Below are 15,136 nucleotides of genomic sequence, written 5' to 3'. Positions count from 1 at the left end.
TGGATTATCATGTTACTTTATTAGAAGAAATAAAATTACTTTAAAAAAATCGATCATTATATTTGTTCCTTACTCTCAAACACGATATTTGATGCAGCCCATTTAAAGACAAACATGTCTCAACCCCCTAGGAATCCTCCAAACACCTATGTTTGTCTCTAAAAATTGCGCTAAGGTGAAACTGTTCTCTAAATAACATCAGTTGTAAAAAGCAAAAAATACTGAAAACTTAAATGACTCCCAGGATTGCTAAATTTAATAAATTTTAGGAATGGAAATTAAGAAAAAGCAATGCTGTATATATAATGTACTACCAGCACAATTTTGGTAATGGATATCAATTAGAATTTTTACTGATTTTATAATCTCAGTAATGAAAAAGAAAGAAAAAAAAGAGGTAAAGGAGTAAAAAGATTTTTAGACCCTAATGATGATTGATTTATCACTACTTTTAGTCTTGTTTCTGCCACTGTCTAAATTTAGCCCAGTAACTTTATTTATAACTCTGGTTGCAAAGTTAAAAGTAACATATGTAAATGTGGTAGAAAGATTATAAAATTTCAAAGAAATATAAAGTGACGGTATTTTTAGTCAAAGGAAAATCAACTCTGATAATGCGGAGGTCTTTTGCTGTCAGTTTGCTTTCTATTTTAGGCATAATGACCTGTGCAGCAAAGAAAAATCAGCTTGAAGCAGAATAAAAGTGACAGGCAAGTTCATGCTTCTTACCTGCGTACATATGGTATGTGAGCCTCTCTATAAGTTTAATAACAGTTCCTGCTTTGATAATTGGAATTCCAGCTTTGGGCTGCACGTTTTCTTCAAATATGATATTTTCTTCAGAGTCAGGCTCTGCAAATCTATAAACATCAGCACTAGGGAGCCTCATCTGCTCCTCCTTTTCTTCCTGTAGCATTGTCACATCAAGCATCCTTTCCAGTGTACTCCGGTACTGTAAAGATATCAATGCTGCCATCCAATTGTTTTTCTCTTCAGCTGACTTGGCAGAAAATATAACGCTATTTTCATCTTTTAAAATTATCTCAAAAGCATGCTTGTACTCATTGGTGTCATCTTTGTCATTAATTTGTACCTTTCTCATAAAAAACTTTTCTTTAAGACGATACTCTGCATTGCTAGCACCAGGAAGTCTTGGCTGCCCATGATTTGATTTACAGCAAATCATTAAGCCATCAAAGAGAAATATGTGTCTCTCATGTTTGGCTCCTACACGTGTAAGAGTTCCTTCCATTATAAACTCATTGCAACACTGTCCAATGTCTTTTCCCTCCCAACCATCAATATTCTTCTGAATCTCGTTCATTTTCTTGATTGCTAGTTGTTTCCCCTTCATTTGCTGACTATAAAACCGACATGCAGATTCACTAGGATAAAGGAAAAAACATGGTTAGTACAAAGATGACAGGAAATCTACAATTCATGTAAATAAATGACAGTGCAAAAGTATATTTTAAAAAGTTGCACTGAGAAGGTTTTCACTATTTCTCCAAATATATTAGTGTTACAAAATTGCACAGTTCTGGAAACTAAAGCAACACAGTGGAGACATTTTTTTAGTGCTCTAAAAAGAACAACTGACTATTGACAAAATTCTACCCTATAAATTTAGCTACAGAATGATTACTTCTACCATGGCTATGAAATATTTAGAATGACAAGTATTAAAAAGTAGCCCAATATAGTGAAAGAAAAGAAAGATTAAAAAATTTATCTAGAAATGCTTAAGTAGATAATACCTAAAGTTAAAAACCACGTATATATTATAATTAGGAAACTGGAAGCATATTATCTGAATTAATGCCTTGAGTTACATAATCCCTAAAATAAAAGACACTACTAATTTTACTTTGACAGAACAATGATGTTGACATAAATCTACCCAATACATTTTGCTCTATCTCTCCTTTAGCTTACCAGTTGACTCTCAGGAGGTCTTGTCTGGGAGTATGCAAGGAAAATGCACAAATATGAAAGGTTTTTCAAACAATAACAAATTCTCTTGGCTTTGATGTCACTTCCTCTGAAAGACCAAGCTTGTCACTAAAAGTATTTTCTTCATTGTTTACTTGAGGAGGGAACTGGGATCCCTGAATTTATACCACAATATTCAGGGTGAAAAGGAGGATTATAAAAAAAGTGAAAATATTCACCTCAGTCTTCGTTTTGCAAGACTTTTAGAGCATATTTTTTCCATACCACTCTGAACATTAAGCAAAGCTGTTATTGCTTGTTTCAAACATTCCTTGTCTTCTTGATCTTCACTCTTTTCTTCTAACTGCTGCAAAGTAAAAAGTGACAAATCTGAATTAGCAGAACAGTTCTGGCCCCAAAAAATAATAATCCCATTTTTATTTAAGGATAAAGATAACATTGATTAACTCTTTCTACCACAATAAATAAAAAATTTAAACCTGTCATAAAATATATTTTATTTATTTATTTGGCTGTGCCAGGCGTGCATGCGGGATCTTAGTCCCCCGACCAGGGATCAAACCCAGGCCCCCTGCATTGGGAGCGTGGAGACTTAACCACTGGACCGCCAGGGAAGCCCCTATTATTCTTTTTAGAAGTCTTTTTCTTCCTTTATATTACTATCCGTATCAACATGCAACCAAGTTTTCTACATTAAAAAAAACAAAAAATGTAGAAACAGTGTTAACAGATATCACACCTTCTGACAGGCAGTAATGTGCAGCTTCTCAGATAAATATTACTGAAAGGAAATGAGGGACATAAATTATCTTTTTACTATCATAGGTCTTGGCACCACAGTAGACACACAGATGAGATTTTTTTTGAAGTGTGTAATTTGGTCTTAGATTTCTGATTCCCACATTACGGTTGTAAGCAATGGAATGCCGAGGAAGATAAATATACAGAGAAGGATGCAATATAGTGGAGAGGAAGTTGAAGACACAAAACCTAAGATCAAAATTTGACTCTACTTTCTGTGTGACCTTGGGGCAAATTACTTGACTTATGAGCCCCCCTTTTCCTATCTGTCAAATGAGGCTTATAAAACGCCTGCTTTGCCTATTTTATGGGATTGTTATTAAAAATGAAAGCACTTTGTAAATGGTAACATACAATATAGGTGCAAGTTGCTTTCCTTTGTAGTTCTACTACAGAATTAACATTGGTATCATGAAGAACTTTGTCAGTATTCACATGTTAAGATTTTGAGTAAAACTAGGAATATACATGTTAGTGAAACTCAAGCACATTTTCAATTAGTGGCTAAAGATGCCACATGTGCCAGACAGAAAGTCTGTACTTAATAAGAACTGAGTCATCAATAACTACTAATCATCAATGCAACTAGGTGGCGGTAATTCAAGCAAGCAGTTAACTGAGGTATGAGTGACAGTAAGTGACAATAATTCAGTAACCTTATAAATCTCTTTGTGGCCACCAAAAAGGAAAAGTTAAGAAATGACGTTTATTAATAGAGCTTTCATGCAACATTTAAGAACACTTACTCTCGGTCATAAAGGAAAAAGACTTGAGAAATAAAACCATAAAAAATAGTAATTTACAAAGGTTTACTTTTCAAAGAGCTTCATTATCCATTAGTACTTTAAGAACTTTGTTCTTGGAGAGGTATCTCTTAAAGAGTAATGATAAATTCCTTTTTTGCTTCAACTGATACAGGTTATACACACACACGCACACACATACACGCACACACATGTGTGTACTGATGAATGAAAAGTAAACATATTCTTACTCAATGCTCCAGACAATTTTTATAAAAATAATTTGCTTAAAATATCTTAATGCTCAAATATTCCAGAAGTAATAAATATATTGTAATATCTATTTAACAATCAGGTTTTATTATTCAGATTTCTTCTATCCATTATTTAAAACTCACTGAGGCATAATCTGTACTCTTTAGAAAAATATTCAGTCTCATTTGTATTAAATAAAACAAAAATCTATTCACATAATTTCCAACAAAAAAGGGTTGGGGGAGGGAGACAGTTGCTAAAGGATAAGAGACTTAAAAACAGCTACCTTACAAAAAGTATGCAAATACCTTTTACTCATAGTATTTCTCTTCACCATGGCCAGCCAGATTAAAGAAAGCCAATGGCCAAGTGTTCATAAAGAAAGAAACTAGGTTTTTAGTTAATGGATGTTAATGGTAGGCTGAAGGCTGGACTCTGGGTAATCTCTAAAAGTATCTTCCATCTCTATGATTCTAAACTATTTACCTCTCATATGGCAGAATTTTTGGAGACAAATAAAATATTACCATAAACTTTATCAAGCTTAGGCTTCAAAGGCAGCAGACAATCTAACACTGAAAGCAATATTCAGTAAGAAAGGGCAAAATTCTAGATGGTTTAATAAAAGTACCACTAAAGAGTAAACTACTTCACTGAGTTGTTTCAGAATTTAATCACTCAATATTTAAGTCAATATGATACAAAGCAAAAAAAAAAAGAGTTGACACTAACAACAGAATATTATTGAGTCCTTTACATTCTATCCTTTGATATTTTTAATATTATTAATTCAGGCAAACATACCTAAAGTCATACAAAACACAATTCTAACACATAAAAAGAACTCTGAAAGTAACAAATCCATTTAGACATGCATTTGATTTTCTATTCTAAAGATGTTTCAAGTTTCTGGGTCATTTATCTATCATTAACTATAGCATTTCACATACAGAATATACTGGTATCTCAAAAATATTTTTAATATATTTTAAAAGCACAAACCCAAAGTCTGTTTTAAAAACCATAAAACTTTACTGATGAAATAATTTTTAAATGTAATATTTACCTTCACAGCATTAGTCAAGCATCTAAAACAAATTTCAATGTAATAAATGACCTTCCTTATAAGCATTCTTTGCTTCTTTTACTTAACATAGCTGATTTAAACAGGGCATTGGTGCAGAATAATTCAAGCTAACCACCATCAAAGGGGTGGCTTATTGTTGCTACAGAAACAAAGCAATGGCAATTAGTATGTAAATGAGACTCCACAAAGCAGCATCCTCTTGTTACCAAAGTGATATTCAATACCATGCTTTTCATGGGTGCCTATTTAATAACACTATGTAACAGCAACAATTTAATTTTACAAATGCTGTTTACTAAATAGTTTAAAAAATTATCAAGTCGTGATATTACATTGCCGTATATGAGAATGTATTTAAACTTACCCAGAGCATCATATTCTAAAGCACAATGGTAAATCATACGATCTACAGAGATGATAAAATACATGTTTTCAAAAGAAGGGAGCCACTTTTACCAGTAATTTTTTGTTTTTTTTTGGGGGGGTCCTTTCGAAATAAGTAGAAGGGGCAGTAGTCAATATGGTATATCGCATGCCCAAAGGAAACCCTGAGAGATAAATAGTATTAAATTTAAGAAGCTTTAAACTGGAAAAAGATAGGAGACAAATAAAACTCAAGATTGGTTTACACATAAAAAAATAAAGTGCTGTACCTGATGCAATGTATATAAGTTCAACTAATTCACAAACATATAATGTTTGTGTCTCTTTAAAAACAAACTTGAATCCATATGTTTTTATTTCTAGAAATTAGTTTTCTCCAACAAGAAATACTATAGAATAAAGGAACTGCCATACTTGATGATGGAGGCAGGCAGGACCAGAACCCAGGATTTCCAACTCTCAGTCCTTTTCAATATACTACCCAAAGAACTGAAATGACTTGAAATACTTGTTTAGAAAATATTCACCAAATAAAACCTATTCCATTCAAATAGGTAAATTGCAATGCACAAGGATGACAAAATATATAATCAAGAAACATAGTATAACTAAATTGCTGTGTTGAACACCTGAAAGTTACACAATATTGTAAATCAACTGACTTCAATAAAAAAATTTTTTTTAAAGAAATATACACTATAATTGTCTAAGATTTGGAACATAAAGCTAAAGATTTATCTTTATCTTAAATATTGTGTACATATATGAGTTCATCACAAAATGTGAGAACACAAGCAAAGATAGGAATCATGAAGTAAATTTCATAACTAGTTCCTTCCTTTCCCCCAAATGTTATTTTTTGAGTTAAAGTGATTTCATATATGCAGATAATTCTCCTAAAATATATAAAATTTCAACCAGTATGTGATGTTAATGATATTAACAGAATTCGATCTTCTTTTACTTAACCCTTATTTTCCCCCCAAGACAAGCAAGGAGATGACCATTGCCAAGGTGGTATATAATACATGAAATAAATAGTGTAACACTATAAATAATCCATAATTGTAATTTAAATGAAACAATATCTTTATTAAATTAGCCAATGGCTGAAAATATAAAAGTGAAATCTTAAAATATAAATTATAACCTGACTTACAGTTCACTATTAGGAAATTAAAGCAAAATTCTCTAAGTTTTTGAGGAAAGTCATAAGTTTTATTGAGATAATTAAATGGTCTTTTGTACACTTTTAGAAACTATTTAGAATATTAATAGTAGCTGAATGAAACTCAAAAGGGCAGATCTACAGGGGAAGCCAGTGAAGTTCCAATCAGAATTAATTTAACAAACATTTAATTAACCATCCATTATTTATAAGTAATGAAAATATGACAGTGAGCAAGCCAAATCTGGTCACTGATGTTAGAGCTTAGAGTGTAAAAGAGAAGATGAATGACAAAGTGCTATAATGGGGAAAATACAGGGCACTCTGGAAATACACAGCAAGGGCCCCTGACTTAATAAAGGGAGAGATGATAGCAAGGAAGGCTTCCAGAAGGAAATGACTATAAGGTTCAAAGGATAAGAATGGTTTAGCTATGGGGAAACAGAGGTACAAAAAATGTATTAGGAAGAAGAAATAGCATGTGTAATCAAAGAGTTATTCAGGACCAAGGCTGAGAGAAACTGGCAGAAGAGTAGAACCTGGTGGCTGGGAAGGATTGGGGTGGGGAGAGGTGAGGAGTTAAGATGTTGGAGAAGTCAACCGGGACCAAGTCAGGGCTGCAAGCCTTATTAGGAACTTGAACATTAACCTGGGTCAATGCGGAGCCATTAAGGGTTTTAAGCTAATGACTAATGTGATCAAATTTGCATTTTAGAAAAATGGCTTTGGTTTGGTTACCTAGGAAACAGCAAATGTGGGGGGTGAGGATGGGAAAGGCAAGGCTGAAGGGAGATGAGATGATCATGGCCCTGATAGAGTACTGAGAGGAAATGAACAGAAGATGAATCCAAAAGAAGATCCTTTTCACGAATGAAAAGGACTTACTTGGTGACGAAGTGGATGTGATGTGGAGAATGACAGAGAAGAGTTGAGGACTTCCAGGTTTCTATTCTGAGTAACCAGATGGATAGTAGGACCACTTCACTGAGTGAATGAGTGCAGAAAGAATAGTTTTGCTGGGAAAGATAAGGAGTTTTCAAGAAAGTGAACTTGGTTTGTTTACACAATAAAGAAGCAGAGTAGTTCAAAAGATAGTTGGACAATAAACAGTCTACATTTCCCCATTTCCTTTTTCATACCCCTCTCTTCATTGAATCTCTTTAATCCTATTGAGACCAGCAAAATTCCTGATTTTCTTCATGCTGCTAAAAGTAACCTTGGGTGTGACAGGTTTCTTACCTGATAGCAAAGGGGTCACTGCTTTTCTAGATAAACTTCATGAGTAAATGATAAGACGGGAGTGGGGGAGAAGGGTGTGATAGGGTTCAGGACACACTACTCCCCAATTTGGCACCTTGGCATACTGAATATTTTAAGTTGAAGGAGTTTGAGAACAGCAGGAGGGAGGGAGAAGGTCAGTGACCTCCCTGGTTCTGTTTTGTCAAGTTCCTTCAGTTTAAAATACTCAATATACCAAGGTTCCCGTGTCATATATAACTTACATTAAATAAATCTGTATGCTTTTCTCCTGTTAATTTTTGTCAGTTTCCTTTTCAGACCCAGCCAGAGACTCTAAGAGGGTTGAGGAAAAAACTTTCTCCCCTACAGGTACTTGGGAGCGGAAATAATTTGAAAACAAACAAACAAACAAAGCATATTTTAATAGAGAACACTGCGGCATGTAAATTATATCTCAATAAAGCTGTTTTTTAAAAAAAAGTAATAATTTAATTCTTTTAGCTAAATATCTGCTCTTCAACTTTCTGTATACTGTACCTATCTTCTCTCTTAAAATGGGCTTTTAATGGTTTTAGCAATCAGACTGATGGTAAGTTCAATTTCTAGTCTGAAATGTGCAATTACCAAAGAAATCATATGACAAGATTTTATGGTTTTAAAAAGTAAATGGCATCATACTTTATCTATTGAGATTTCAAATATTAATTTTAAAAATATTTGACCAAGAGAAGGGAAAACAAAAAATACTGACTGTTGATTCAGTGAGTTTAAAGTTTGTAATTAAAAAAAATTTTTTTTAATACTAGCTGAAGTTTATAGTTATTTTATATAGTTTTATTTGGGTTTCTTAAATTAATTAAAATGGGTATTTATAATTTTTATTATAAAAATTGACAAAATACTTAAAAGTAGAGAGAATAAAATGATGAATACTCATATACTTCATCCATATTTGGCAGTTTTTAAGATTTTGCTAAATTGGATTTAATCTCTTTTGTCTTTCTTTGCTATCCAGACAGGTGGAAAATTGCAATTAATATAAACATTTAAATATATATAATAGGAATTAAAACTGTCTATGAAAAAGTTTTTCAGTATATATGATCAAAAGAATGATAGAGACAGGGGCTTCCCTGGTGGTGCAGTGGTTAAGAATCTGCCTGCCAATGCAGGGGACATGGGTTTGAGCCCTGGTCTGGGAATATCCCACAAGCCACAACTACTGAGCCTGCGCGCCACAACTACTGAAGCCCGTGCGCCTAGAGCCCGTACTCCGCAACAAGAGTAGCCACCGCAGTGAGAAGCCCGTGCACCGCAATGAAGAGTAGCCCCCGCTCGCCGCAAATAGAGAAAGCCCACACACGGCAACGAAGACCCAATGCAGCCAAAAATAAAATAATAAATAAATAAATTTATGAAAAAAAACAATGATAGAGACAGATAATGATAAAAGTATTATTTACTATTATCTATTACCAGTTAAATATTAGAGTATTAGAAATTCTGAAAACTTTTATTTTTTTAAGATTTTTAAAAATATGGACCATTTTTTAAAGTCTTTATTGAATTTGTTATAGTATTGCTTCTGTTTTGTTTTGTTTTTTTGGCTGCGAGGCATGTGGGATCTTAGCTCCCTGACTGGGATCGAACCTGCACCCCCTGCAGTGGAAGGCAAAGTCTTAACCACTGGACCACCAGGGAAGTCCCTGAAAACTTTTTAAAATAGAGAAGCACTTAATGAAATAAAAGATCTTACACCTTAAAAAAAGAAGAAAGAAACTGCGCTATAACTGGAAGGCCAAAATTCTGGTGAATAACGTTACCAAGCTCCTTTCATTGTGACTTAGAATCACTTATTTACAGTAAGGCCAAATTTATTTTTAGCTTTTTAAAGAAAAGGAGAGAGTTTGGTGAATTTCCAGCTAAAAAAGCGGAAAAAAAATTGAATACCACAATGTTTATTTGATGAAGAAGTCATAACACAACAGCAAAAAAAGTAAAACAGGGAACTATGTTTCTAAGTATCACTATTATGTTTTCAGATTGTAACAACCCTAGATAATTGTAAAACGTTTTTAGAGTTCCTGCTAATTGGATTAAATTTGTGTACTGTTTCTGTATGGGAATATTTTAAGCTCAAGCATGTCATCTAGGTGAGGAAAAAGATAAAGGATGATCTAAGAACAAATAAAGCAATTAAAAAAATAATCAATGCAACCGATTTTTAAACATGCCCAATATTCAAACTGTATTTTAAACAGGATCCAGCTACTCATATCTTTAAATCTATTAGAATACATTTTCTAACATTAGCAGCTCTCTTGCCTACTTGTGGAATATGAGTTGCAGCCCTTCACTGTACCCCCTTCCTATTGTTACAGACAGCAAAGCCTTAACAAATACTGAAGAAGAGCTATAGGGCTTCCCTGGTGGTGCAGTGGACACGGGTTTGTGCCCCGGTCCAGGAGGATCCCACATGCCTCGGAGCGGCTGGGCCCGTGGGCCATGGCCCCTGGGCCTGTGTGTCCGGAGCCTGTGCTCCGCAACGGGAGGGGCCGCGGCAGTGAGAGGCCCCGAGTACCGCTAAAATAATAAAAAAAAAAAAAGAGCTATAAAAATGCAAGAACTTCCAGTAATGGTGGTGAAGTGAAGAAGTCTTGAAAACCCTCTGTAGATAACAATTATTCAATCTAAACAAGAGATTAAAAATATTTATAGGCACTGGAAAAAATCTGAAAGAAAGCATAAGCCAGAAATACTATTGCTCTTGAAAAGCTGCAACTAGAAAGTGTACACTTGTGGGATTAGGGCTTTCTCCAACCTCCCATGATGACAGTGAGGAAGAAGCAGAGGAGAAGAGGAGCTTCACACACTAGAGATGAAAGAGAGCAGAATTTAAAAGGAAACTGAAGGGGGAAATCTGGAAGTGAATGAATTGCAGAAGGGTTGAGACACAAAATCTGAGAATAAACTCTACCTAAACGCCTGGTTGACTCCTAAACTCTGCATGCATGAAAAGACCCCAGGGAGTCTAGAAAAAAAGTAGGCAGAGACCAAAGAGGAATCTCTATTGAAAGACAGAGCTATAATGGATAGGTTCTGCTTTTCTTAAACTGAGCTTATTCCCCAACTGTACATAGCTCAGAGAGCAGAAAGCTGAAGACTTACTGGTTTAAGGTGCCAGGGAATAGAGTCTGAGGCTGGCAGAGTGGCTGGAAATTAAGGGGGAATCTCCAGGTGTAAGGGAACCAGATACTGTGCCCCCAAATTTGAACACTATCTCTGCCCAAACATTTAGTCTGTCAAATCATACATGTGTAAGGAAGACAGTAAAGAGTCAAGCTAAAAAAGCAGCGTATGGAAATCCTAAAAAGTGATACAAAGATATTAGCTGCTGCACAACACAGAAGAGACAAATTTGCAGTTGAGTCCAGAAAAGTTAACTGTCTACTACTAGAATAAAAACCCAACAATCCAAAACAAAACGAAAACCAAAACCCACAAAGGGAACCCCAGAAATCCTCAACATAACAGAATCCAGAGTTGTTAACTAGCAAAAAAACTGGGAAAATGTGACCCATATTCGAGGGAAAAAACCCAGTTAATAGAAACTGACTCCAAGCGGCCCAGATGGGGGGTTTAGGAAGACTTCAAAGTAGCTTTTGTGATCATATTCAAAAAATCAAAGGAAAACATGGTCTTACTGAGTGGACAGATAGGGAGTCTCTGGAAACTATAAAACAAAATCTAAATGGAAATTCTAGAGTAAGTATAGTAACTAACAATTCTATTGACAGATCAATAGAAATTACCACTCTGAAGAACAAAGATTTAAGAAAAATGAACAGTCTCAGAGATCTGTGGGACAACATAAAGTAGTTCTACATACATGTAATTGGAGTTCCAGAAAGAGGAAATGAGAGAAAAATGGCAGAAAATGCAGTAATGTAAAAGCAAGTTAAAATCTGAAAGGTGAAATGAGTTTGAAACTTTAAACAGGAAATCAACCCTAAAAAAATGTTAGGATAATCTCATTTATGGAATAAAATACCTTTCAAAACCATCTCTCTTTTCTTATCAGAGAAAAAAAATCACCAAAACTATCAATGTTCCTCAAAGCACTTTAGTTGATTTAAAATTTTAACGCTGGAGTAATATATTAGTCAGCTATTCGTTTATAATGGCTCCTGAATTATACTATTCTGTGTTTAACTTTAGGCATTCAACATCTGTGGTCAGATATGATACTACTTAGCTCACTGCTTTGAGCCCATGGTTTCTGGAAAAGAATTTCTAAATTTAGAAAGCTAGTTCAAAGGAATGGAAGCTAGACAGACCTCTTCTGGACTTATTTTTATGATACTCAGAGAGAAGCTATGTTTTCTAAATCTCCTCTTATTGCTGGTATTAAGCATCAGCTCATGGGCAGTATAAAAAAATGGTCTGAAGCATACAGCAATTAAACCAGATGCAGAACATGAAAAAAGTAGATAAAACATTATCTAGAGTAGAAGATGTCTGATACTTGTCCAGCTCCCAAACTGAAAAAGCAACAAACCAAAGCCATTAACAGATGCATACAAGATACCTGTAGTAGGGGTCTGCAGAGCATATTTCTTTACAAGAGTTTCTGGTGCACTATGTGAAGGCCATTAGTGGGTGTTTAAAGTGAATGATGTAGCACAATTTATGTTTGCCTTTTCCAATTTGTTTTATATACTGAAAAAAAAAAACTACTCTGGGAGGAAAAATGTCTCCTACTTTTAACATTTCTCAGTTCTTGAGCCTAAGTTTCCCACTCACTGCACCATTCAGTTCTAAGTTCTTATCTGTAACCCTTTCCCACAGTTCTGTACTTAAGCATTTGGGGCTACAATTTTGGCAATATTTATGATGCTAAGGGGAAATGTTAAGGACTATTCTTCGAGTCAGTCAGTACACAAAAATCTAGGAATATTAGAAAATTTAATGTTAAATTTTAACATATAGCAAGTGTCTAACCATGTGAACATTCAGATTAAAGTCTTTAGTGTCTCTTATTTTCTAAAGTAAAGCTTGTGATCAAGACAAGCACTGCACTGTTATAACGAATTAACATCCACTAAAATATTTACTATTCCATTACTATTCCATTGGTTCTTAATTTAATAATCTTACCTAAAAACTGAGGGTTATTGTGATGTGTTAAAATTAAACCTGGACATGTTTCTCTCAATTATTTTCCTAATCTTGTACTTTTTATTATCAATGAAACCTAAGACAGGTATGGAGGTTTTAAGTGTTAAATTTTCTATTATTTTTTCATTTAAGGGAAAGCATACATGATAACCCCAACCTCAGTTATGTACATTTAGTCTTATTCAGAAGATTGTTAGTAATTTTGAATTCCCATGAGTTTTTAGCTGCTTATAATCCATCTATTTGAAAAATACTGCAATTGTTGGCTTTTCATTAGATTTTTGCTGGACTGAAATTAAATGTTAAAATCTAAGATCAGGAGGAAATGATTAATTGGCCCATGCAAAAAAATATATTTTTATGGGTTTAAGAAAGCCAATATACACTGGAGAATCAGAAAAACAAAAATGAATTTAATTTTTATAGTATACCAAAAACTAACTGTAATGGGTTGAGTTGTGTTCCCCCCAAAAGTTCTACACATGGTACCTGTGAACATAATCTTATTTGAAAATTGGGTCTTGGGTTTCCCTGGTGGTGCAGTGGTTAAGAGTCTGCCTGCCAATGCAGGGGACACAGGTTTGAGCCCTGGTCCGGGAGGATCCCACATGCCGCGGAGCACCTAAGCCCATGCACCACAGCTACTGAGCCTGTGCTCTAGAGCCCGCGAGCCACAACTACTGAGCCCGACTACTGAGCCCGCGAGCCACAACTACTGAAGCCCATGTGCCTAGAGTGCCTAGAGCCCGTGCTCCGCAACAAGAGAAGCCACCACAATGAGAAGTCCGCGCACCACAACAAAGAGTAGCCCCCACTCGCCGCAACTGGAGAAAGCCCGTGCGCAGCAACGAAGATCCAACGCAGCCAAAAATAAATTAAATAAATTAAAAAAGAAAAGAACATTGGGTCTTTGCAGATATAATCAAGTTGAGATGAGGTCACATTGGATTAGGGTGGGTCCTACATCCACTGACTTGGCATTTTACAAGAAAGGAAAGAGATTTGGATGCAAAGGTAACAGAGAAGAATGTGAAGATATGAAGAAAGTGATGTGAAGATGGAGGCAAAGATTGAAGTGAAGGCATTTATAAGCCAAGGGATGTCAAGGATTGCTGGGATACACCAAAGGCCAAGAAAAGGCAGTAAGGGTTCTTCCCTAGAGACTTTTTTATAAAGAGTATGGCCCTGCCAACACCCTAATTTTGGACTTTTTGTCTCCAGAACTGTGAAAGAATAAATTTCTGTTGTTTTTAAGCCATTCAGTCTGTGGTGCTTTGCTCTAGCAGCCCTCGGAAACTAACACACTAATGCACAAATAACAATATAGATTTGAACCTGATTTTTTAAATTGAGGGAGACTTACTTTCCCCTAGGTTATATGTACCCAGAATATTGGAAAGAGAACAGGTAATTTTCTAGGGAACTGATTGGCTCAAAATCACCCTGGATGATTTTTTTCTAACATTTGTCTGAGTATACCATAAGAGGATAAAATAATATATCTAAAGAACAAAGAAAAAGTTAACATTTTTGATGAACTGAACAATGTACTGATTTGGTAACCTTCAAAATACTGGTCAACATATTTACTTAGCCCCAAGAAACAACTCTAAATTGGTTTAATAAAGCAAATTAAACTTCACATAGGAAAATCAAATTACTGGAACAATGAGGTTTTCAAAAGGACACAAAGGAAGTTTTTTTGTTTTTTTTTTTAACTTCATAAAAATTAACTTTAATGTGAAAAAAATTAATCAAAGGTTCCAAAGACTTGACTGCAAACTAACTTGCTGGTGGGGGGCAGGGGAAGGGGGGGGAAGTATTTCTTTTTTCCAGTTTCAGTGGCATTAAAGTCATACTATTAATAACTAAACTTTTATTTTCTAAATTTATAAAGTTGAAGGCATTCTAAGTTTCCAAAGTAAATGTAATTATATACATATTATGTATATATATGCAATATATATGTAATTATATACATATATGTAATTATATTTACAGTTAAACTATTCCTACAAATATAAAACATTTATAAGAATTGTAAGGAAAACTTACTTTACTTTTGCGATTCTTTTTTTTTTTTTTTTTTTTGCGTTACGCGGGCCTCTCGCTGTTGTGACCTCTCCCGTTGTGGAGCACAGGCTCCAGACGCACAGGCTCAGCGGCCATGGCTCACAGGCCCAGCCGCTCCGCGGCATGTGGGATCCTCCCAGACCGGGGCACGAACCCACGTCCTCTGCATCGGCAGGCGGACTCTCAACCACTGCGCCACCAGGGAAGGCCGCGATTCATTTTTTAACAAGCATTTATGGAATGTCTAAGTGCCAA

The 15,136-nt window shown here is 34.9% G+C and overlaps 1 protein-coding gene across 2 annotated transcripts in view; it reads right to left on the bottom strand.

The window, feature by feature from the left end:
- The window catches only part of SOS1 (SOS Ras/Rac guanine nucleotide exchange factor 1), a 148,580-nt gene that overhangs the window by 36,652 nt on the left and 96,792 nt on the right, over nt 1–15,136 (bottom strand). For both annotated transcript variants that reach the window (XM_030857875.3, XM_030857876.3), the window contains exons 9-10: nt 2,172–2,299; nt 730–1,385 (exon numbers count right to left, since the gene is read on the bottom strand). In XM_030857875.3, coding sequence (XP_030713735.1) covers nt 730–1,385; nt 2,172–2,299 — 784 coding nt within the window. The remainder of the gene's footprint in view (nt 1–729; nt 1,386–2,171; nt 2,300–15,136) is intronic.

Source organism: Globicephala melas, chromosome 12, assembly GCF_963455315.2.
Source record: "Globicephala melas chromosome 12, mGloMel1.2, whole genome shotgun sequence".
NCBI lineage: Eukaryota > Metazoa > Chordata > Mammalia > Artiodactyla > Delphinidae > Globicephala > Globicephala melas.
Note: the sequence above shows the minus strand (reverse complement) of the source record. Positions and strands in the feature narration are given on the sequence as shown.